At 33.9% G+C, this 24,875-nt stretch overlaps 1 protein-coding gene across 1 annotated transcript in view; it reads right to left on the bottom strand.

Annotated features, from left to right (window-relative positions):
- Positions 1 to 4,150: 4,150 nt before the first annotated feature.
- The window catches only part of LMBRD2 (LMBR1 domain containing 2), a 60,592-nt gene continuing 39,867 nt past the window's right edge, over positions 4,151 to 24,875 (bottom strand). The window contains exons 10-18 of the mRNA XM_044664353.1: positions 24,019 to 24,200; positions 22,951 to 23,084; positions 21,683 to 21,788; positions 20,708 to 20,805; positions 14,344 to 14,447; positions 12,742 to 12,788; positions 9,703 to 9,808; positions 7,520 to 7,649; positions 4,151 to 4,523 (exon numbers count right to left, since the gene is read on the bottom strand). Of these exons, the coding sequence (XP_044520288.1) occupies positions 4,463 to 4,523; positions 7,520 to 7,649; positions 9,703 to 9,808; positions 12,742 to 12,788; positions 14,344 to 14,447; positions 20,708 to 20,805; positions 21,683 to 21,788; positions 22,951 to 23,084; positions 24,019 to 24,200 (968 nt within the window). The 3' untranslated portion in view covers positions 4,151 to 4,462. The remainder of the gene's footprint in view (positions 4,524 to 7,519; positions 7,650 to 9,702; positions 9,809 to 12,741; positions 12,789 to 14,343; positions 14,448 to 20,707; positions 20,806 to 21,682; positions 21,789 to 22,950; positions 23,085 to 24,018; positions 24,201 to 24,875) is intronic.

Here is a 24,875-nt window from a genome sequence, read left to right as displayed (position 1 = left end):
AGTTACAACAAAGGCAGAATCACTCCTTATTCTGGGAGCCAGTGAGGAGGGGAAGAGTGACCTGTTGTGGACAGGGAATCTGAGCCCTAAAATACGTTCCTCTAACTCACTGATGTTTTTTACTTTTGGTAATGAAATTACTGATTAAGAAGATACTATGATTAGAAAGCATTCTTCTCTTTGCAAGTAAAAGCATTATTACTATAATTAAAAGCCTTAAAAATATTCAAATATTACCAGTTATTTTCTTTATTCACAAGCCAAGAATTTTTGTTCAAATAACAAAGTTCAACAATAGGATTTTATGGTAGTAACCTAGTGGCCTGGAGAAATGCACCTCAAAGTGCCTAAATAACATTCAATTTAGTCATCTAGCACAATGTCTCTCAATAGTGTAATGTACATTGCTATTTCAAGTAGTGGAATCAGAAGTCAGATACCAGTTCTTTCTATAATCTTCAATGTTCTGAACATAATTTCTAAATAATTATTCAAAAGTAAACAAGAAAAAGATAATATGAAAATTTTTTTAAAATATTGGCAGTACAGTTTTTTAAATTGATGTTGCAAGGAAATCCTTAGAAAATAAATCTCTTCTTAACATTTGAAGTTTGATAAAATACAATCCATTACTATAATTATCATTTAACTAGGACTATGGGATTCAAGTTCACAAAGATCTCATATTCTGAAAGGGAGGTTTAAGAAGAGTTTTTGCCAATTGTTGAGATTATGAGTACTTTCTGAATCTTAGCATAAACAGATAAAAATTTTATAAACTACTTAAATTTAAGTTAGAATTACATTATAGAATAGTGGTTAAAATTTTTTGTCAATACATAAAATTTTCAAAAACAGTACAATAAAATGAGGAAGATGAAACAATTAAACCACATTTAGTCAATTTAATTAGCATATACAACTCAGATTTTGGTACCAACAATTTGACCAAATACAGTAAATTATATATAATCCAACCACCTATTAATTACTATCAGCATTTAGTTCAGTGCTCTGTATTTTCTACTTTTCCTAACTAATATGGGAAATTCTTTGTCAAAGGTGGTCCTTAAAAAGTTTAATTTTGCTCTGATCACTATTGTTTAAGTGTCTTTTTTTCTGTGATTAAGTAAGCTAAGAGATTTATCTGGTAAGGAATTACAAGTAACAATGAAGACATTTTCGTAGTATGTTAGAATGAGAATTGGAAATAAAGATCATCTAGTCCCACCATTCTGTTTTAAAGATAAAAATAATGAAAAGGTGTGTGGGAATATTGTCAGTAAACAAAGTGACTTGCTCAGTGTCAATACAGCTAGTTAAGCCAGAGAACTGAGTCTAAGTCTGGTACCCAGGTCTCCTGACAGCCAATGTTCTTTTAGCTATACCTCAACTGTCTCCCTAGTTTATCACCTACTTTAAGGTTTTCACAGTGATGCCCCATTGATCATAAGATATAAGAAAATGCAATGTGGAGGTTGGGGTCAGGAAGACAACAATTTTTTTTTTTTTTTGCAAAGTGGCATCTACTAACTTACATGCTATTTTTGAAAACAATAAAAGTATGGGGTTATAAATTATTCATATGGTATCGCCACCCAATGGTTATTTTGGGAGAGTGTAATTATGTAATCCATTTTACACAGGAGGTATCACTATGAGTAAGTCATGCTTTGAAACCTTTGCCCTGCATATAAATGGCATAACTATAATAATAATGTTCTGAAGAACATACCATTAGACCATAAACTCCTCAAGACAGAGTTTACTTCATTTGTAAATCTTCAAATTTTCCAGTACCATGATCTGAACTTGGTTCACTGAGTAAAACTAACCCCTGATCTCTAAACTAGGTATCTTTGGGAAGTGACCAAAATATCATCAGGCAAATATCATCCTCTAGTACTCTGAACAGACTCTACTACAGGAAGGCAATAATAATAGACACATATAGTACTTTAAAGTTTTCAAAGCATTTTATATACAGTATCTTGCTTAGACCTCATAACAATCCTAGGAAGGAGATATTAATAATTCCATTTTACACATGAGGAAAAAGTTCAAACAAGTTAAGTGATTTAACCATAGTCACACTGCTAGAGTTAGAGGCTATATTAAACCCACATCTTCCACACCCAAAATCCAGTGCTCTACCCACTCTATAATGCTGCCTCAAGTTCAAGGGTCAACCAGCAGGGTACTTAGCCAACAAGGTAACTTTCCTATACAATACTTAAAGAAAACTCATTAAGATAAACTGTTTTAAAAAGCAACAACACTGATTAATATAATTAGTTTAGAGATAACCCAAATGCCTAGAAATAATCCCAGGCTCATAGGTTATCTTTCCCAAGTCATTTATGTATATGTATACAGAAGGTTCTCTATACTTTCCTCCTCTACATGCAATGTAGTAAAGGGCACACTTCCTTCCACTCCTCCACATATTTCTAAGCTCATTTCAGGGGATGATATAGTCTGATTATAGCCTAATTAACTGGGAAGTTTTCTCTGTTTCTTTCCTCTTTTGTCTATGCTGCCATAAGAACTGTATGATAAAGCCTGAAAAAAAAAGTATACTTAAGGGAAAATTTCCAAAGTAAAGTCATATGATATAAAACAGTAGCAGTAACAAGCAAGTTATATTCACAAGTTAGGGAAAAAAAGTTATTATCTAGAGGTGTAGAGTCCATTTTGTGAAGAATATTTTTCCATCCAATACTTTCAAGTATCACTTGCAATGAAGGTGAGGATGATGATGATGATGATAAAATGACAGCTACAGTTCTCTGAAGTATTGTGAACGTTAATCTAATACCCTCACATTATCTTTGTGAGGGAGGTAGACAGAATTATCTTCATTATGCAAATGAAGAAACATAGGCACTGTGAGGTTACAACTTGCCAAAGGAAATCCCTGGTGGCGCATGCCACTTTCAGTGCCAAAGCATCATTGCCAGCTTACTGCTTGCTCCACGACCAGCCACACTTTACAAGATAGAACGTGATTCAAAAGAGTACCTCCTAAAACTTTCAATGTAGTACGGCAAACCTTCCCACTGACATTTATTTTGAATGTATTTAATTTCACTGTTTATAGAAACTGACTAAAAAAAAACTAGGTAATAGGGTTAACCATAATCCTTTGAGTATTTGCATTATATTAAATTTATAAAATTACATAATACTAATTTTAAAAAATTAAGCTTTTTCAAAACTCAGGGAAACACCACTTTTCTAGAAATATAGAACCTATTAAATTGTGTAAGAAGTGGAAAATATTTCAAGGATTTCACTCATTCATATTCATTATGCAAAATTAAGACGGTGTTTTTAAAACTAATACTAAGCTTTGGCTTAAACATGAAACCAAAACAAAATATTTTTAAGAAGGCATATTTATCCAATAATAATTATATACAATCTATTTTGATTTGACACATTCCATAAACCACAACGCAAGTATTAATCTATAGCATCTTCTGTATTAGTATTTTTTTTGCTTTGAATGGAAAAAGTATGTGTCTTTTGTAAAAGCTTTACCATCATATACAGGCACCTTGAAAAATCTCAGATCTCTTTTTCATGTTCTTTGGATATCAAAAATATTTATATTAATGCATATATATTTCCTTCAACCAAAAGATCAGGAGTTAATAATTAAGAATACAAAAAAGCAATGAATTGGGAAATTTTAAACTCATCTCCATCAATTTAAAACTATACAAAGAAACTACAAGGATTTTTAGCTGCTATCAAAGTCTTAAAAGGAAAAATCACTTAATTATACGCATGCTAAAAAAAATACTAGTGTGCCAATTGAAATATCTTAGTTATACATGCAAAACACATTTATTTATTTGTATATAAAATTTGTGTATTATTTGAAGCAGAAGGATTACTGTATTCTGTGAATCATGGATAAATCTTATGTTCTAAGATATGAGTTCTGTGAATATAATCATCATTTGATTTCTCCATTCAATTACATATCCTTGAAATATGCTGACAAAATATTTTCTTTTTAAATAAAATATATTCCACAAATGACAGAGTATTGTAGTGTATGACAGACATTACAGATGATTTACTATTTTTAAACTAATTTTCAGAAGAAAAGATTCATTTCAACCAACCTGAAACACACAAATGTTTTTGCATGGACTAATTTTTAATATGAATTAAACTGACATTCCCATTATCCATTGAGAGAACACACAAAAAGCTGCATCATATGCAATAAATCCCACAAGCATATGGTCCTCTACTACTTGATGAGAAATAAATTATTATACAAGCTGTAAATTCTCAGTGTCATTTTTTTACCCTAACTTGACTTTTCTTCTTCCAAAAAGAAAGCAAGTTCTGAGGGTACACTGATGTTACAATACTGTACAACATGAGAAATGCCTTGGTTATGCAGGCTTCAAATAGTTAATTGTCCCCTAAATATTTTCAAACTTTAGACATCATCAAATATTTGGCTTCGAGACATTGACAGATACCTTCCACCAGATTGATACCTAAAAAAAGAACATAAAACAGTTTCATTGAATGGTTTCATGAAGTCAGGTTTGAAAAAACAAATCAAGAAAATATAAGTAGGAAGCAGTGGTATAATGTAATACCCCATTACGTTAAGCAAATAATTTGCTTCTGGAAATTGATAAAACTGTCTGCATTGTTCCTCACAGATGACAATGTCTCCAGAGAATGCATTTTCACTGGTTTCTTCTCTAAGCCTGGGATGTGTTTCCTCTTTATTTCTGCCTCCTAGCTCTCCTGTCTTCCTTTAAGTCTCACATAAAGTCTTACTCTGCACTAAAAGCCATTCCAAGTCTTCCTTGGCCTGAGTGCCTTCCCCTTGAGGTTACCTCCAGTGTATCCTATATAGAGACTGTTTGTACAGGCTTGTTTGCATGTTGCTTCCATTATTAGACTATATTTTGCCTTTCTTTCTTTGTATCCCTTGTTCTTAACCTAGTACCTGATACATAGTAAGCCCTTTATAAATGTTAGCTGATTGACATACCTCCATAGGACTGACATAGGGCCTACCTGACAAAAATGATCCATCAGTTAACAAATATTTAGTTAGCACTCCCTCTAAGGCACCACGATAGATATAAACGAGTATAAAATATAGTCTCCGGCTTCAAAGAGTTTACAATCTACTTGAAAGATCAGGCAACAGACATAGAAAAGCTAAATAATAATAAAGACAATTTCACAAGAAATTCTATAAGGGAATACATTATCAGTCATAAAATGGAAATGCATGTGCAGGACGGAAAGCAGTGAGGTGGAATGAACAGTGGAATGGACATAAGCTCAGAGTAAAGAGACCAAGGGGCACACTCTGACTTCCCCACTGTGTGCAATGTTGTGCAAGTCCCTTCACTTCTCAAAATTTAGTCGGATCATCTTTAAAGTTGAGGTAACTACATTACCCTCAGTAGTTTCCTCTAAAACAAAGGCATCCAACATGTGCTCTATGGCAGTCCATAACCCTCCTAATAAGTTCAGCTTAAAGCAAGTAAAAAGGTAATTGGGAAATATGTCACAAAAGGCTATATAACAGCAATATAACAGAGGAAGAGTTAACATGCAACTCCCAGAGATCTTTACATATGAGTTAGTGGCCTCTTTTTAGGGTTTGATACCACTGCTCTATGACATCCCTGATGTGTTATCATCTAGTCACTGATGGAAGATCTCCAGTGAAAGGGAAAAATAATTACACATTAAAACTATTAACAAGGGAATTTTAAATCTAAGTTTATGAAAACAGATCATATATGAGATAAGAGGATTCAGTACACTGAACTCAAGAACACATGTTCAAGTTCTACTCATGACATATATCTATCCCCCTGGACAAGCCACATCACATATAAGGGAAATGTTCTAGGTCAGTGATGGGCAAACTATGGCCTACAGGCCAGATGTGGGCCCCCTGAAATGTTCTATCCAGCAGTTCCACATTATTCCTAATCTGATGAATACAATGAATAGGATACAATACAATGAAACTTCGAAAGAGTTGCCTTAGAAACAGACTGACAGATGAGCATTTCCTTTCCTTTGGCCCCCTCTTTAAAAAGTTTGCCCATCACTATTCTAAGACTATATACATTGAAGAGAAAGTCAGATCTACATTGGTAGAAGGAGTTTCCTCACTGGACACCCCCCACACTAATGATATCACAGGCTCAACTAATAAGAAAAATTTATCCAAAAGGTACTATTTAGAATAAAATTAAGATATGGGCTTAAAATTAAGCTCTGATACAACAGACTCCTAGCATTTATTCCTGGATAGCACAGGCTACTTGTGTGTACCTACAAGGAGGAGGCAGATATCATACTTTAAGCTAACAGGAAGGGGCAGCTAGGTGGCTCAGTGGATTGAGAATCAGGTCTACAAATGGAAGGCCCTGTGTTCAAATCTGACCTCAGACACTTTCTAATATTTCAGAACATAGTACTGATAAGACTGAAGGTTAAGATTATTAGAGAGAGAGAGAGAGAGATAGATAGAGAGAGAGAGAGAGAGAGAGAGAGAGAGAGAGAGATAGAGAGAGAGAGACAGACAGACAGACAGACAGAGAGAGAGACAGACAGAGAGACAGACAGACAGAGAGAGAGAAAACAGGAGTGGAAGAAAGTATGACAGGGGCTCACAAACACAAGCTGCCCTTATACTTTTATCCTAAAAAAAAAAAAAATCAACTTAATGGTGCTGACAAATCAGAAGCAAAATGCAGTGACGGTGCCCATTTTCTGATAGGTAAGGAAAATACTACTTCGGCCTACATTAATTCACCTAAAATTCACCCTATTTTTCTGCCTAAGACATTCTATACTGAGTTGCACATGACTTACTTATCTTTGTGAGAATGCTGAATCCCTGAAATAACAGTTACAAGGTAGCCATATACATAGTACATTTCAGAAAGAAAAGTTCAAAGTATTTTTCTTGAATGAACAAAAGGTGGAATGAATCTAGATTTTAGCAGTGACTTTCAGTTAGTGCCTCTTCCACTTTATAGATTATTAGATTTTTAAAAAAGCAGTTACTAGCTAAAGTAGGAAAAAAAAGTCTCCCTTACCCTTTTCACCTAATTCCATTACCAAAAATGCATTTTAAAAAGGAAACAAACTCATCTTTATTTTAACTATTAAATCTACACAAAACAAACTTTCCTGAGAAGGGTAAAATATGGATACAAAAATTTCTCATTTAAAAAACAGTAAACTTGGTTGTATTTGTAACGCAATTTAAGTTAACCTGAATGCAAAACCTATTTGTTAAATTCATAGGTAGCATTTCAAAAATATTAAATACTCAAAAATATTAAAAGTTGTAGTTATTAAGTACCAATACTCTCTGGTTCCTTGATCATTCTCAAAATATAACTATTTTTGGAATGTTATAGAAAATCCAACTAAGTCAGAAGGTCAATAAAATGTTTTGAATTGGGTGACTACTATATTTAAAGAACAGGAGCAAACTCACCTTCCTGATTCACATTCAAGAGGATCATCAGTGAACGTTTCTGCATTAAAATCTAGAGGTTCTGCATCTTGGAGTAATTCAATTCTATCTCTTTCAGTCCGATTATTAGATCTTGTATACTTAGATACTGCTGTGAAAGGGGGAAAAGATTCACATTATTATTTCTTTTACAGCAATGACTTTTCATTTGTGGACAACAGTCCCCTTAGCATGATGACAGGGTGAAGGCAAAGTTACAATGGGCTTAAATTTTGAATCCAAAGCTAAAAGAGTAACAGGGGGGAAAAACAGTACAATAGCATAGCACCTTAAAACCAGAATAAATCTATAAATAACATAATTCACTAATTTCAGGGGCCAAGACTTAGCTAGTTTATTTGACAAAGATAGTCTGCCACCTAGCTTCTACTCAGCCAACTTTCCACCTTGGTACCATATTAGCCCGAATATAATATGATCCAGAATATAGTGTGATCTCAAGTATTTTGAAGGATAACTCAGAAAGAGGAAACACCCATTTTATTTTCTCCTTCTAAATTGCAACTTTCTCTTAACTCGTGAATAATGCAGACACTTTATATTCAAAGTTTTTTCAAGGTCCTGAAAACAGGTTAAAGAAGTTTTAATGCCAACATTTTATTAAATATGTATTACCTTTATAGATACTTGTGAGAAACTACCTTCCAATATTTAATCATGTTCTCTTTCCTCTTCTATTTCCTCATCTTCCAAAGAGGAAACATCATTAGAGTCACCTTCTTCTTCCTACAAAACACTATCTTCACTACCACCCTTACTGTTTGATATACAACATTTTTTAAATCCAAGCACAATGGTCTTGGTGGAGATTTTGTCCCAAGTGGTTTTGATCCAGTTCCTTAATATGGTGACTGACCCTGATGGAATAAATTCATGGTTTCCAGCCAACATCCACTTGTAATATTCTTTCCTCAAATGATCTTTGAATTGCTTATTAATTACTACATCTAACACATCTATCTATATTGCAACACCATTCCTCCCAGCATAACAACGTCTGTGCACATTTCAGTAACTCTCTTCTTCACATTTTCAGTCAGGTGACCCTTGAACATGTGGAGTACAAGCATTCCTCTCTGACACAGTAACACACCCAGATGGCTACCCCAGACTGCATTCAACCAGTCTAACACAAGTTCTTCATTCATCCATCTCTTTTCCTGCACATGAAAGATCACTCCTGATGGTAACTTTTCCTTAGGTAATGTTTTATGCCTAAAAATTACATAACGAGTCAGCTTTTGCCCATCAGCTGTGACTGCAAGCATCATGGTCATTCTAGTTTTCTCATTTCCAGTAGTTTTAATGAACACTGATTTGGCGCCTTTGGTATTAACGATGACATTTGATGGAATACCAAAATAAACAGGCATTTGGTCACATTTCCCTTCTGCCCCAGGAGATAGCCATGCTTTTTTTGTATGCAGAGGTCAAAGTACACAACTTATGGTTTCAAAGCTGGAAGTGCTCAAATATAATGCAAATGTGACTTTCAAAGGTACATATTGGGGGAAAAAAGTCACACTATATTCAGGCTAATAAGGTACAATCTGCCTAAGCTTGGACTTTTTTTGGCTTGGCCTTAAAGAAACCATGATAAGACAACAGAATAAGATTTAAGTGAAAAAAATACAACACGAAATAATTGTGGATGATTAACAGGTCATCTAAGCAAAGGAAACAATTTTTAGAACAGTTAAGCCAGTAATGTGAATCAGAATTAATTAGCTAGTCAAGATTATTTTTACTGAAAAAACAGTATCAATTAGTATTTTTAAAATATTTTAAAGCATACAATTAGCTGGAAAGAAGAAAATGAATCAAAATTCAAATAGATTAATCATGAAAATAAATCATCTGAAAGCTTAGAACTTTCAGGAACTTTAAATATATATGATATAATATGGAACTTTAGGTCCAGACAAGCCAGTACACTGATATTCTCTGGTTTCTGATCACTCCTCCCAATTCTTTGCCTGCTCTTAAGTATACAAATTTAGCCCAGTACCCTAAATTGGTCTATATAAGAATATAATAGAATTCCAAAATGCTACTTCCATGAATCTGTCCAATGTGGATTCTTAAGCTGAAGTTTGGCAAGCAATATAATTTACTCCCCTAAACCAAATGCAATGGCCACTTACATCTGTTGGTATTGGTTTCTGCATAATTTGACTCTTTTGGGTCAGTATGAACATTTCTATTCCTGGTGGAATCTTCTCGATTGTTTCCATAACGCTCCTTCCATTCCTTGAAAAGAAACATAAAACTATAGCAAAAAACCCTCAATGTTTCATCAAAAGTATAATTAAAATATACAATCCTAGCAGGAGAGGCATTGAGTCCATACACTGAACTTTATTAAATACTTACTATGTGTCAAGCATTGGGGATACAAAGGCAAAAACAGTATTTGCCCCCACACAACTTACATTCCGAAGGGAGGAACAACAAAATGCATACAGAGAAGATAGATGGTAACTAGAGGACTAGGCCCTGGAAGGTTGGGGGGAGACAAGTAAAAGTCTACTGTAGACAGAACTGAAGGAAGCCAGAAACAACAACAAAGGTTGAGGAGTGGTGGTAAGTGAAGCATTCCAAGCATGAGGTGTAGACAGTGCAAAGGCAGAGATGGCTCAGATATAGAAGGCATGAAGAGGACTAAAACGTACTAAGACTGGAAAAGTAGGAAGGGACCAAGTTATGAAGAACTTTGAATGCTAAACAAAGGAATTTATATTTAATCCTGTAGGTAACAGGGAGCCTAGGAGTTCACTGAGTACAGGGAGTGACAAGGTTAGGCTTAAGGTTTAGAAAAACTACTTTGACAGCTATGTGAGAGATGGAGTGGAATGGGGAGAGACTAAAGACAGGGATATCAATTAGAAAGCCATTGCAATTATGTAGGTGAGTGGTGAAGGCAGCTAGGTGGCACAATGGATAGAGTTCCAGGTCTGGAATTTACAAGACCTGAATTCAAATCCTGCTGTGGACACTTACTAGCTATATGACCCTGGACAAGTCACTTAACCCTGTTTGCTTTCATTTCCTCATTCATAAAATGAGCTAGAGAAAGAAACAGTAAACCACTCTTTACCTCTGCCAAGAAAATCCCAAAAGAGGACATGAGTCAGACACAATTGAAAATGACTGAACAATAACAGTGAATAATACACTTGAACCAAGGTGGTGGTTTTGTGAGTAGAGAAAAGAATGATACAAGAGAAGCTGGGAAGGCAGAAACAACAAAACTTTACAGTTGACTGGATATCAAAAATGAGGAGGAGTCAAGGATGGCAATGAGCTTGTGAATTATATTCAGCATTCATTGGGAAGGAAGTCATTAGCACAGAGATAGATGAAAATGGAACTCATGGCTGCTGATAAAATCACCAACTTAAACAGTATAGGAGAGAAGGGAAGTGGACCCAGGACAGAGCCCTTGGGGACAACCACTATAACTAGGGCTTGCACACCAATGAAAATCCAGTAAAAGAGAAGAACCAGGAGCAAACAGTACCATGAAAAGCTGAAGAGAATATTGTGCAGGAAAGCTTCATAGATAAAAAAAGTCACATAATAGGAATTCTCTAAACCAATGAAATCACACTGCTCCTCCCTGGTCCACCCATCAAAACCAATATAATGTGAGCACAACAGTTACTCTAAACATCTGAATTTGTTTTAGTAAATTAATATAGTTTATATTTACAAAATAATATATTTTTTATTTTCTAGCTAGTCAAATCAAAACATATTAATTCTTTAGGTTTCCCTCTCCACCACCCCTATCGAGAAAATATTACATATACTACTTATTATATAAGTTGAGATAACTTAAAAATGAAATGAGGGGGCAGCTGGGTGGCTCAGTGGATTAAGAGTCAGGTTTAGAGATGGGAGGTCCTAGGTCTAAATCTGGCCTCAGACACTTCCTAGCTGTGTGATCCTGGGCAAGTCACTTGACCCTCATTGCCTAGCTCTTACTGCTCTTCTGCCTTGAAACCAATACATAGTATTGATTCTAAGATGGAAGATAAGGGCTTTTATTTAAAAAAAAAAAAAAGAAAGAAATGAAAACTGAAAACTGATGAGGTAATGAAAATAAAATAATAATAGTCATTATGTAAATATATGAAACATATTAAAACTATCTTCCCTAAAAAAACTGAAGTGCTCTAAAAATAGTCACATGGCATTAATGAGAACAATACATAATAAAAACATAATAAAGCCTCTTAGAGTACATTCTAAGTAAATGTTTAAATTAAATGTTTCTAATTGAGAAACATAGAATTTAAGTGAAAGGAGGCTTAGGGGCCATCTAAATCAACTTGTAAATAAGTTCAAAGATCTCTTCCACGGACTCCTAGAGAACTTGCCAAGTAGTCTTTGGTTGTATGAAAAGAAGCTTTATCATCTATGGAGATAACTCAAGCCATTTCTGGACAGGCCTAACTGTGTCACATGGAGAGCTGAAATTTGCCACTATTTTGTACTCCTATGCCTTAGTTGTCCCTAAACAATGCTTTGAGCATATAGAGACAACTATCACTCTTCTCTAAGACTTTTCTAGGCTAAATGTGATACTTTCAGGAGCAGTAATTATGATTGGGTAATACTAATGACTTTTCTATTTTAGAATAGAAAAGCTTAGTAAAGTAAATGGATATTATAAAAAAATTTCAAATATATTTAGCATGTAAGAAAGCATCAGTTTTTTAGAATGGGTTAAGCCAGTGATGGGCAAACTATTCCCCTCTGGCCAAATCCAGGCCATAGTTTGCCCATCACTACCTTAAGTAATTCCCTAATCACTACACCCCCATATCCAGATGTAGTGATAAGGGAACTGCTTAAGGTAGTGATGGAAAAACTATGGCCTGGATCTGGCCAGAGGGAAATAGTTTGCCCATCACTGGCTAAGCTACTCCTAGATCTATGAATATATACATACATAATTATTTTTAAATATTTTTAATGGAGGTTCAAAAGGACCACTACGTGATAAATTTTGTTACCTGTGATAGTCCCATATAGTGGGAATGCAATTTAAAAAAATACATTTAATATATATATTTAAAACAAATCATTTTTATTCATTTGTACCATCCTTCCCATTTGGCTTCTTACTCTGCTTTTCATTTAATACTGCCTAAAAGAGTTTAAAATATTATACTTACTCTTCTTCGATTTTCACCTTCTTCTTGTCTTTGCCTCTTTCTCTTCTCTAGAGAAAGAAAAGTACTAATGTTAGAATAACATGGTTCAGTTAGGACTAAACAAAGGAACAGATGGGGAATGGGGTTTGGCTGATGACCTAAAGGGGTTCAGAATCACAGGATTACCAGGACGAGAATATTCATTACTGAGTGAAAAGTGCCACTCCTCTATTCAGAGGACAGAGATCAGCCTAGAGACAAATGAAGGGTGGATGCTAAATGGAAGACCCTGTTTCACTACTCCTCTTCTTTCTGAAGGCTGAAGAATAGGTTGGAAAATACTCAAGGGAGCAAAACACTTAATCCAAACAGCAGAAATGGAAGTCTTAGTCCCCAGTGACTTTACCCTTCCCTTAAGGCACAGGAAAAACAGGAGATGGAAGGGCTGACATCAAAGGAAAAAGTTGTTCCTCTTTACACCAGATGTTCCCATACTCTGGCTAGGAGATCAGGTAGAGGAAGTTGCCTTGTGCTGACACAGATGGAGGTTTTTCTGCTGGCCTCTAGCAGCCTTCCCACAGAGGACACAAGAAAGCAAGAAATGGATTTTGGTAATGTCCCTGAGACCCTAGGGAATTTCCCTATGATTTCTTTTCCTTGCTTGCAGCCTTTACTTGTGAGGATAGATTTTTAATCTCCTTGGAGAACACGTTTACTTGGGCACAAGCATTAGCATATATTGTTTGTTATTAAAAGTACTGATTATCTGAAATCATTAGGTTCTACATGATTCATTTCAACAAACGTTGAACCACAACTAGGACAAGGCCTTTCTGTCTGTGCATGCATGTGTATATATGGGGTGTCCTGAAAGTCTCAGTGAAGTTTTGAGCTTCATGCCATAGTGTGATCTGCATACATTAAACAATTATATAAACAATAATGTCCTATATTAATGTGAATGATCATTCCAGATCTAGAATCAGGAGAATCTGGGTTCAAAGTTGACTTCAGATACTTCCTAGCTGGGCAAGTCATTTAACTCCTATGCCTAGTCCTTGTGGCTCTTTTATCTTAAAAATGATGCTAAGATAAGGTAAGGTTTGTTTTTTCTTAAGTGAATTATCATTACTTTAATTAAGTTTGTAATGTAATTAGTAAATGTCTGTTAAAGATAATAAGATATTAAAACAAAACATTCTATCAAAAGAAGATTTATTAAATAATTAAAATGAAAAGATTTACACCTTCGGGTCTGGCTAATCTCACACCTCTGAAAAGTGAATCTTAAGTTAAGAAAAATATATCTAATTCTAAAAAATGAATGTTCATGATAACTTATGCTATAATAGTACTTCTTATAGGTAAATCTATAAAATAGCATTATTGTGATAAGATATGTTTTTTTTAAATGTGTAGCATTCAATGCTTGGGATATGTTATATTCTCTACTCCAGTAAAGGATACATGCAGCTTTTAGTAAATACAACCAAATACTTTCATATGTAATATCAAACCTTGAATAAGATACTAAAAGTTACTCATCCACTTATATGTGTGAAATATTAATTTTTGACTTGTCACAGTATTTTTTCTTTTGCTTATTTTAAATATAAATCTTACCTCGTCTAATTAACTCTTTTCCTTCATCGACTAAATCAGATGTCATATCATTATCTCCCATGAATTGTTGAAAACCTAGCAGATTCAGACAACGTGTTCCTAAACTGGAAAAAAGGGTTAAGAGGAAGGAAATAAGGCACAGATTAATTTTTTACTATAGTATAACTTAGTGGAAGGTAGGCTTTAAAGTCATCAAGTAGAGCAAAATGGAAAATCTCATATGGTCAAAATTACCCTTGCAAAAATTTTAAATCACCTATAAAATGCAGTTCCTAAAAGTTGGAGTTATAAAGGGGTTAAGGAGACAATCTGTCTCAGAAAGCAGAAGGATCTGAAATGGCTAGATGAGGTAAGATTTATATTTAAATAACTGAATGCAAATTTTATTATAATTCAGTTAAGCTCCTAGAAGAGCTTCATACATAAATGTGATTATAGTGTTTATTCTTCATGTTTCACTACGAGGCAAGAACAGAAACAAGGAAGTCAAAGGGGATATGCAAAGGCCTTCTGAGGTGAAAATAATGGAAGGCTAACAAAATTCCCTCTTCTTTGGCCAAACCAGAATAAACAGAATGAATGTAGGTATAATCAGAATAAAATCCTAGAATCACTCATCATGAATGATATTCATAATGAGAAGCAAGGAGAATTAAGACCATAGGGAATAGATTAAAGGACAGCAGATTCCAGTTTCCCATCTCCCATCCTGCTACACTGAGCTCAAAGAATAGCACTGGGTGGCATCCCCATTTACTTCTTTTTTACTTAACTCCTACAACTAAATTGCTATACATTTGCAGATGATGCAACTCCACTAATAATTATTTATCCAGATTAATTTGAACTCAAAATTTGGTCACTCTAGAGTGACAATATAAAGCAGTTTTGCTATTTTTTTTAGCAAAGTTTTACAACAGGATAAAATACTTTGATGTCAATAATAGTAGTCCTACTCATAAAAGTTTCTTTTGACAACCACAACCTTCTATACCTTTTCTTCCTATGTGATTCTTATCCAAAACTTTCAATAACCCCCCCCTTTTTTTAATTAAACCCTCACCTTCTGTCAATACTATGTATTGGCAAGGATCCAGAGCAAGGCTGAGGGACTTTTGAGAAAGAAAACTAGCCACACTCAGAGGAAGAACTGTGGGAGTAGAAACACAGAAGAAAAACAACTACTTGATCACATGGGATGATGGGATTATTGGGGATGTAGACACTAAATGATTAGTCTAGTCCAACTATCAATAATATGGAATTAGGTCTTAATCAATGATACATGTAAAATAAGTGGAATTGTGCATTGGCTACAGGGGAGCAAGGGCTTTGGGGGAGAGGGAAAGAACATGAAACATGTAACTATGGGAAAATATTCAAAATTAAAATAAAAATTAAAAATACTATGTATTGGTTCTAAGGCAGAAAAACAGTAAGCTAGGTGATGGGGGTCAAGTGACTTGCCCAGAGTCACACAGCTAGGAAGTGTCTGAGGTCAAATTTGAACCTATGACCTCCTGTCTCTAGGCCTGGTTGTTAATATACTGAGCCACCCAGCTGCCCCCAATAAACCCTCTCTTGAGGTTCTATACACCCTATATACTGAAACATAAAAAGTACTAACTCTGGAGTCAACTTGTCACTTACTACCTATGAGATAGTGAGTGAGTTATTTTTTTGAGGTATTGTTTCCTCATTTGTAAAATGAGAGGGTAAAATTTGGTAACTAGGGTCCCATCCAACTCAAAATATGTTAAGTCTATGATTCCAAAAGGAATAAGAACCATCATTCACCAAATAAATCCAATTTGTTTAATTCTATAAAATCTAAACATAAAATCAACAATTCATTCATAGAATATACTAATTCAGAAAACAAAAATATTTTAAGTATGTAACTATTTGTACAGTTTTCCTAAATTTTTTTAAGAGATAAAGATAATTTTTTAATATCTTCCATACGCTTGTGATATCTACAATGCCTATACTGACTATTACCATTTTGGGGTCATTTTTGCCAATTTTCAAAGTGTGAAGTGAAACTTGAGCATTATTTTGATTTGCATTTCTCTTGTTAGTGATTTGGGACATTTTTTCACATGACTGTGAATACTTTGCATTTCTTTTGAGAACCATTTGCTTATATCCTTTAGCCACTATCTATCATGGAATGGAGATTATTATACACACACATTTCTACATATATATTTCTATATATCATTGCTATATCTTAGATATCAAACCCTTATCAGAGTAAATTGATGCAAGAATTTTAACTTATCTGACCACTTCTTTTATTGTAGATGCATTAATGTTATCTATGCTTAAGCTTTTCAGATTCAAATAATCTAAGTTATCTGTTTTATCTTTTGTAATTGCCTTTATCTTTTCTTGGGTAAAGAATATAGCTTCTATCTATAACTGAGAAGTTCTCTTGTAATGTCTGTTTTTCTGACTTCTAATTTCTAACTTCTAATGATCTGTTTCTAATTGAATTCTTTTTATAGTAAGATCATTAATATTAAGATTATGTGTACATTTAGAATTTATTATGGAATATGATGTAAGATGTCCAAGAATATGATGTCCAAGCCTAATTTCTACTAGACTATATTCCAGGTTTCCCCAAAGTTTGCTATTTTTAAGAAAGTAAGGAGATTTCTTCCCTCTAGGTAATTTACATTTTTCACTTTATCAAATGCTGGATTATTGAGTTCTATTGTTCCTGAATTTCTTTCATCAAGTTTGTTGCACTGATCTCTCACTACTCTAACAAAGATCAGGTAGTTTTGATGACTGCTGCTTTATAATATAGTTTGAAATATGGAGTTGCATTCCCCTTACAACCCAACTTCTTTTAATAATTTCTTTTATATTCAAGATCTTTTGTTTTTCTAATTTGTTTGCCAATATGCAGAGCCCAAGTTAAAACCTGAGCATTGTTTTGATTTGAATTTCTCTTATTAGTGATTTTGTATTTTTTAAGTATGAATTTTATTATTTTATAAAGTTCTGTGAAGTATTCCCTTAGTAATTTGCCTGGTGAAAAAATGTATATGCAAACTTAATATTAATGATCCCAGAGAAAGAGATCATTAAAAATTAGGAGCCTAAAGGACTATAAAACTGTGCATAAATCATTTAGCCCAGTAACCACTAAAAGGTCTATATCTCAAAAAGACTTTGAAAAAAAACATAAAAGGGCCTATATACACAAAAATATTATGCTCTTTTTGTGGTAGCAAAGAACTGGAAATTGAGGGAATGCCCGTCACCTGGAGATTGACTAAATAAGTTATAGCACAAATGGGAAGGAACATTACTGTTCTATAAGAAATGACAAGGATGATGCTTTCAGAAAAATCTAGACCATTCAAAAATCACTCTAGACAATATAAAATACTTAGGAATCTATCTACCAAAACAAACATAGGAATTATATGAACATAACAACAAAACGCTATCTAAACAATTGGAAAAATGTTGATTGCTCATGGATAGGAAGAGCTAAAATGACCATTCTACCCAAATTAATTTACTTATTTAGTGCCATAACTATCAAACTACCAAAAAACTTTTTTACTGAATCAGAAAAAACTATAACAAAGTTCATTTGGAAGAATAAAAGATCAAGAATATCAAAGGGAAAAATGGAAAAAAAATGAAGGAAGGTAGCCTAGCAGTACCAGATCTTAAACTGTACTATAAAGCAGTGGTCATCAAAACAATTTGGTACTGGCTAAGAGATAGAAGAGAAGATCAGTGGAATAGACTTGGGGTAAGTGATGTCAGCAAGACAGTCCATGATAAACCCAAACAGCCCAGCTTTTGGGACAAAAATCCATTCTTTGACAAAAACTGCTGGGAAAATTGGAAAACAAAATGAAAAAGATTAAGTTTAGATCAACATCTCACACCAGAAGGAAACTACAAGTAAATCAGGCAAACACAGAATACTATACTTGTCAGATCTTTGGGAAAGTAAAAATTTTAAAACCAAGCAAGAGTTAGAAAAAATTACAAAATGTAAAATAAATATTTTTGATTACATTAAATTAAGACGTTTTTGTACAAACAAAACTAATGCAACCAAAATTAGAAGGGAAGTAACAAATTGGGAAAAAACCTTTATAACAAAAAACACTGACAAAGGTCTAATTATCCGAATAAATAAGGAGCTAAATCAGTTGTACAAAAAAAATCAAGCCATTCCCCAATTAATAAATGGGAAAGGGACATGAATAGGCAATTTTCAGATAAAGAAATCAAAACTATCAATAAGCACGTGAGAAAGTGTTCTAAATCTCTTATAATTAGAGAAATGCAAATCAAAACAACTCTGAGGTACCACCTCACACCTAACAGATTGGCTAACATGACGGCAAAGGAAAGTAATAAATGTTGGAGGGGATGTGGCAAAATTGGGACACTGATGCATTGCTGGTAGAGCTATGAATTGATCCAACCATTTTGGATGACAATTTGGAACTATGCTCAAAGGGCTATAAAAGAATGCCTGTCCTTTCATCCAGGTATACCACTGTTGGGTTTGTACCCCAAAGAGATCATAGATAAACAGCCTTGTACAAAAATATTTATAAACTGTGCTTTTTGTGGTGGCAAAAAACTGGAAAATGAGGGTATGTCCTTCAATTGGGGAATGACTGAACAAATTGTGGTACATGCTGGTGATGGAATACTATTGTGCTCAAAGGAATAATAAACTGGAGGAATTCCATGTGAACTGGAAAGACCTCCAGGAATTGATGCAGAGTGAAAGAAGCAGAACCAGAAGAACATTGTACACAGAGACTGATACACTGTGGCACAATAGAATGTAATGGACTTCTCTACTGGCAGCAATGCAAGGATCCAGAACAACGCTGAGGGACTTATGAGAAAGAAAACTATCCACATCCAGAGAAAGAACTGTGGGAGTAGAAACACAGAAGAAAAACAACTGCTTGAACACATGGATTGATGGGGATATTATTGGGGACGTAGACGCTAAACAATTACCCTAGTGCAACTATCAATAATATGGAAATGATACATGTAAAACCTAGTGGAATTGCATGTCGGCTATGGTGGGGGGGTGGGAAGTGGAGGGGTTGAGGAGAGGGAAAGAATATGAATCATGTAATCATGGGAAAATATTCTATATAAAATTAATTAATTTAAATTTTAAAAAAGGAAAGAAAAATCTAGAAAGATTTCCATGAACTGTTGTAAAGTGAAGTGAAAAGAACCAGGAGAACACTGTACACAGTAACAGCAATTTCATATAATGATCAACTGAAATGACTTCACTATTGTTGGCATTACAAAGATCCAAGACAAAGACAAAGGACTGATGTTAAAAAATGCTATCTACCTCCAAAGAAAATGATAGAGTCTGAATGCAGATTGAAGCATACTTTATTATTTTTATTTTTTCCTTTGTTCTGTTTTTGTTTGTTTTGCAATCTGGCTAAAACAGACATGCTTTCAATGACTACACATGCATAATTTCTAAAAAATCATTTGCTTCTCAAGGAATGGGAAGAAGGGAAGGAGGGAGAGAATTTAAAACTCATAAAAAATGAACACCAAAAAAATGTGATGAAAAAAATTAAAGACAAATACTACTTACCCTAAACTCCAGTTCCAAAATGTCAGAGTAATAAACCTTGCTTTACCCCTAGGATCTGTTTGAACTCACTTGAGAAACTCTGTCACCTTTCTCTATATCACTTTAATACTGTGATTTGTATTATCAAAAACAGAAATCAAGGAATATTTTAGAAATCTGGTTTCAAGATTAGCATTTGCATACACATAAAAAAATTTAACACAAGGGAGTTTTACTTCCTATATGTAGAAACCACTCTCATTAGAATCTAATGCAAAGAGTTAGAATATAACTCTCCTTCATTCATCCTATAAGGCTCTCATACTTTGCAAACCACTAGTGAAGAAGTAGGGGTAGGAAGAAGGAAGGAGTCAAGAAAAATTTTATTTTTAAAAAATAGACCTGTTGCTAGCAAGGCTCCAACCATATAGAGCAGGGGTCAGCAACACATGGCTCTTTCTGCAGGAGCCATAAAGTCAATTTTTTTTCAGGCGCTGTTACAGGAGCGCGCGCTGTGAGCACTGTACGGCTCTCACGAAATTACATTTTAAAAAATGTGGCGTTTAGAGCTCTCACAGCCGAAAAGGTTGCCTACCCTTGATATAGAGGGAGGACTCTACTTGTTGGGTTAGCCAGATTCTTTTCAACAGAACATCTAGTGAATATCTTACTTGCCAAGAAAGTGGGGTATCCAGATTAGGGTAAAGGACACAAGGAAGAAAATCAATGTTCAGGCTCTGCTTTTCTTACCTAAAATAAGTAGCAATACAGAGAATAACAACCAGCATAGGATAATAAATATAGAATCCATCAGCAATAAAAGATAGTACTTTCATGGAACCCATAATCTGAAACAGAAGAAAATAATGAATTTAAATTAATCAGACTTTTCCCCTTATTCATATAAAAATGTCTATGTTGATCATCAACCAAAATATATCCATAAATATACCTTTTCAATAGGAAGAAACAAATCATTAGGATCACAGATTTAGAACAGGAAGGAACTTGGAGATAATCTAAATCCAACTTCTATGAAATACCAAGAAGATAGGCGACTTATCCAACATTACACAGCTAGTTAAGTGGTGGAACTGGGATTTGAATTCAAGTCTTTTGTTTCCAAATCCAGATTCTTTTCACTACACTAAGTTTCGACCTTATTTATTAACCTGAATGTTTACACTTACATTGCCTTATCAAATGTGGCTTGTCTTGCATACTATGACTATGCTTCCTACTAACTAGTATCTTATTTATATCAGATTTATAGGCTTATTATGAAGTTGCAATTTAAATGCAGTGAAAGGTTTCCTATTCTGAGAAAATGTGTTAAGACTCCTTTCCATCCTCTATGGAGTGACCTCTGGAGGTAACAAAAACAATTAAAACTACAAACATAATGCTTCACCATTCAGTCTTAGGCTATTTGCTTCAGAGGTCAAACAATTAAATTAAAAATTAAATTAAATTTTGTAATAACTATTTTAGAATTAAAAATTTTAAACACTTGCTCAGAATTAGCAACTCCATAACTCTTAAAAGAATGTTGCAGTCAATACGAAAACATCAGAACCAAGAAACCACAAAGATAAGCTTCTATATCACTAATGGCACAAGAAATATATTTTAGTATATCTCCTCTTTAGCCAAGTATACCCTTCTAAATGTTATATTACAGTTCTTTTTATTGAATCTGTAGCAGCATATATTCCATTTACTTACTGATGTATAAGCAGTTGGCTGAGTGTTCTGGTGAGAAATTGTTGAATCCATGTGTGTCAAGCCCAAAAAATTTAGACACAAAGGGGGAGTTAAACGACAGAATAACCTGTGGTAATAAGAGATTTTAAGTAAACTGTATAAATAATAAAATTTTCAAAATAAAACTACAATATTAGGCAAACATGCAAAATTGTAATCACTTGAAAACATCTTAATGACAAAATTTTCTATCACTAAAATGTACTTTAACATTCTTTTTAGATTCTATTTATTTGGGATTTTGAACATAAGCCACCCTTATTTGTCTGGGGATGATTTTGAAAAAGTTGGTAGTCAAAACTTCTAAAGGCCAACTACTTTTTCTAGCACTTCTATTGTAACTCAAGGCCTGCTAAGGTCGGGGGTGAGTTGCAGAGAAGGAAGAGAATCTTCAGGAATGTAAACTTGTAATATCTGATTGTCCTGTCTACATTTCTTCTTAACAGCAAAGCACCAGAGGAAATACACTCAAAGACCACTTCTTGTTGAGTGCTGCATGAAAATGACTGGTAATTTTGGTAGTTTAAATCAGAGAACAAGGTATAAAAGGTAGGCAATTAAAAATGAAAAGATTTGCTACAACATCCAGTTATTTGCAGATTAAGTAATGCATTTTATCAGCTCCTCAGATCTAGGTACTCTTCTAAATCTTTCCTAATCCCCTTCTTCATGTATCAAAGAAATGTAAGCTAATAAAAAAGAAATGGTGGCAAAGATCTTAAAGTTCATCTAGTTGGATTTCCTAGCCTATGAAGGAAGCTTGTCATAGCTGACAAGTTATCACCTGGTCTTTCCTTGAACACTGTTAAGTGAGAAGAAACTTTCCAAAGTCCCAAAGCAGATTATTCCATTTGGAGATTACTGTCTTGGTTCTATTTGTAGGCATAGTTTAAGGTAAGAACTTTTCAATCCTCAACTTAATACAGTAAACATTTATGAAGCACTACCAATATTGATTTTCTGGTTCCAGAGAAAACAAGTCATTCTAAATAGCACCTCAATTCAGATCAAATTATACCTCAGGCAGAGATGTGACACTTTTGTGCTGAATGTTCAAATTTATCTCCAACTTCTAGAGCAGTTACCATCACAGATTCTGTTTTTCCTACCAAATGATCCTTCCTCAGACTAACTCAGTTATTTGCATTGTCCAAAAACAATAACAAATAAGGAAGGTATGTATACAAAGGAGAGATTTTTGTGTTAATTTTTAATCACCATGTACTTACATGCCACTAAAGAGAAGACTGTAAGCATCAGTTTGGTGATGTGATGCTAAATAATAATAGTTAAATACACGGATCCTGAAGACAGTAGAATAAACACAGATGCTTAAGAAGAAGATGGAAAGAAAACATGCAATCTGAAAGCAAAGGAAAAATTGAATTTATAAAATTGATTTAATTTATGTAATCATAATATTAAGTTTTACTTAATTGCCTTCAGAAAATGTACTCTGTAAGAGGTTTCACAATACTTTTAGTTGGGAAAACTCAAATTGCATCAATAAAAAACCCATGAATTTAACTTAAAATTAACGATTTTTTTTTAAAAAACCCTTACCTTCTGTCTTAGAATCAATATTATTGGTTCTAAGGTAGAAGAGTGGTAAAGGGTAGGCAATGGTGGTTAAGTGACTTGCCCAGGCTCCCACAGCTAGGAAGTGTCTGAGGCCAGATTTTAACCCAGGACCTCTTGTCTCTGGGCCTGACTCTTAATCTACTACCAGCTAACTAAATCCAGCTGCCCCCTAACTTCCATTTTATATGTAACATTACATGTCTGTGTATATGTGTGTATGTGTATACACACACATATATTTATATATCACCCACAAACTAAAGTATTCTAAGTAGCAATATTATAGATTTTAAAACTAATAAATATCTGTAACTAGGAAATTAAAGTTAATTCAATCAGGACAAAATCTATTCATAATAATAAAGCTTTGTATTTAGTTATCAAAACAAACAAAGGTTCTTATTTCCTTGGTGACTCCTCATAGAAATACTAGAGGGTCAAAGTGTGGAAAAACTATTAAATAAATTTTAGCTTAAATGTTTTTGATGCTCTGTATTCTACCTAGGAACACTGCGAATTACTCATAACTTATTCTCAAATAATATATTAGATGCCTTCTTCCCTTTCATTATTACTTGATGAAAGAGAGAACAAATGTTATTTAAGCATAGAATTATTGTGAAGAAAGTGCTTTGCAAACCATAAAGTGCTATATAAATAAGTTACTATTATATACTGATATACGCTGGTATATGATAGACAGATGCCAAACTGACCTCGATATATATATAATTATATGTTTTTTCTGCCAGTTGTATGAAGACTGCAAATAGGGATAAGACAGGTTTAGTGCTAAAGAATGTACATTCTGACCAAACGACAATCACAGAGAAGATGGCCAAAACAACAGCAAGTATCCTGTAAAACCAGGGCCTCAAAAGACATTCCCAGTACCATTCTGAAAGACAAAAGAAAATTAAAAGGTTAAAAGAGCCTATGAAAAGAAAAAAATGCAATAATTTCACTTAGCTAGTTTTTTGAGTTCAGACAAAATTCTTTACCACATAGTTCACAAAGACCATAGAAAGAAAGAACAAGGAGAAGCAGCCCTCTCACTTGCCAAAGAGGCTATAGAGAAACAGACACAGCTCAACTTAGCATCAAGGATGATAATTAAAGATTCCAAGAACACTTCCCTGATGGGGGATTAACTGTAGCAGAAAAAAAAAGGATGAGCAGCAACTCAGTTTTTGAGGAAATATTTTGCCCTCCCCCAAATTCAAAAGTTAGATAACCTGGATTTTATCAATTCTGTGTTCATGTGGTCTTAAGGATTTATAAAGTTTTGACATGACAGTGTAATGATACATAGGAAATAGCATAGCACATTAAATGAAAATGTTATTCAAATATTCATTAGACAGAAGACTGATCTAGAATGTCATTATAAAAAACAAAGATAGCAAGATCTGAGTTTGTTTTGGATGTTAATTCTGTAAATCTTATGATGTGCATGACAAGGAAAAATCCATTTAAGTTTACACCATGTAGCTAATAGTTAAAGAAGAAACTACAGTCAAGAAAAAAATGATTTTCTGGTCAAACAGGATAGATTTCCATTCTCCAAACTGAG

Source organism: Gracilinanus agilis, chromosome 1, assembly GCF_016433145.1.
Source record: "Gracilinanus agilis isolate LMUSP501 chromosome 1, AgileGrace, whole genome shotgun sequence".
Classification (NCBI taxonomy): domain Eukaryota; kingdom Metazoa; phylum Chordata; class Mammalia; order Didelphimorphia; family Didelphidae; genus Gracilinanus; species Gracilinanus agilis.
The sequence above is the reverse complement of the archived record's forward strand: the minus strand, read 5'-3'. Positions and strand labels throughout refer to the sequence as shown.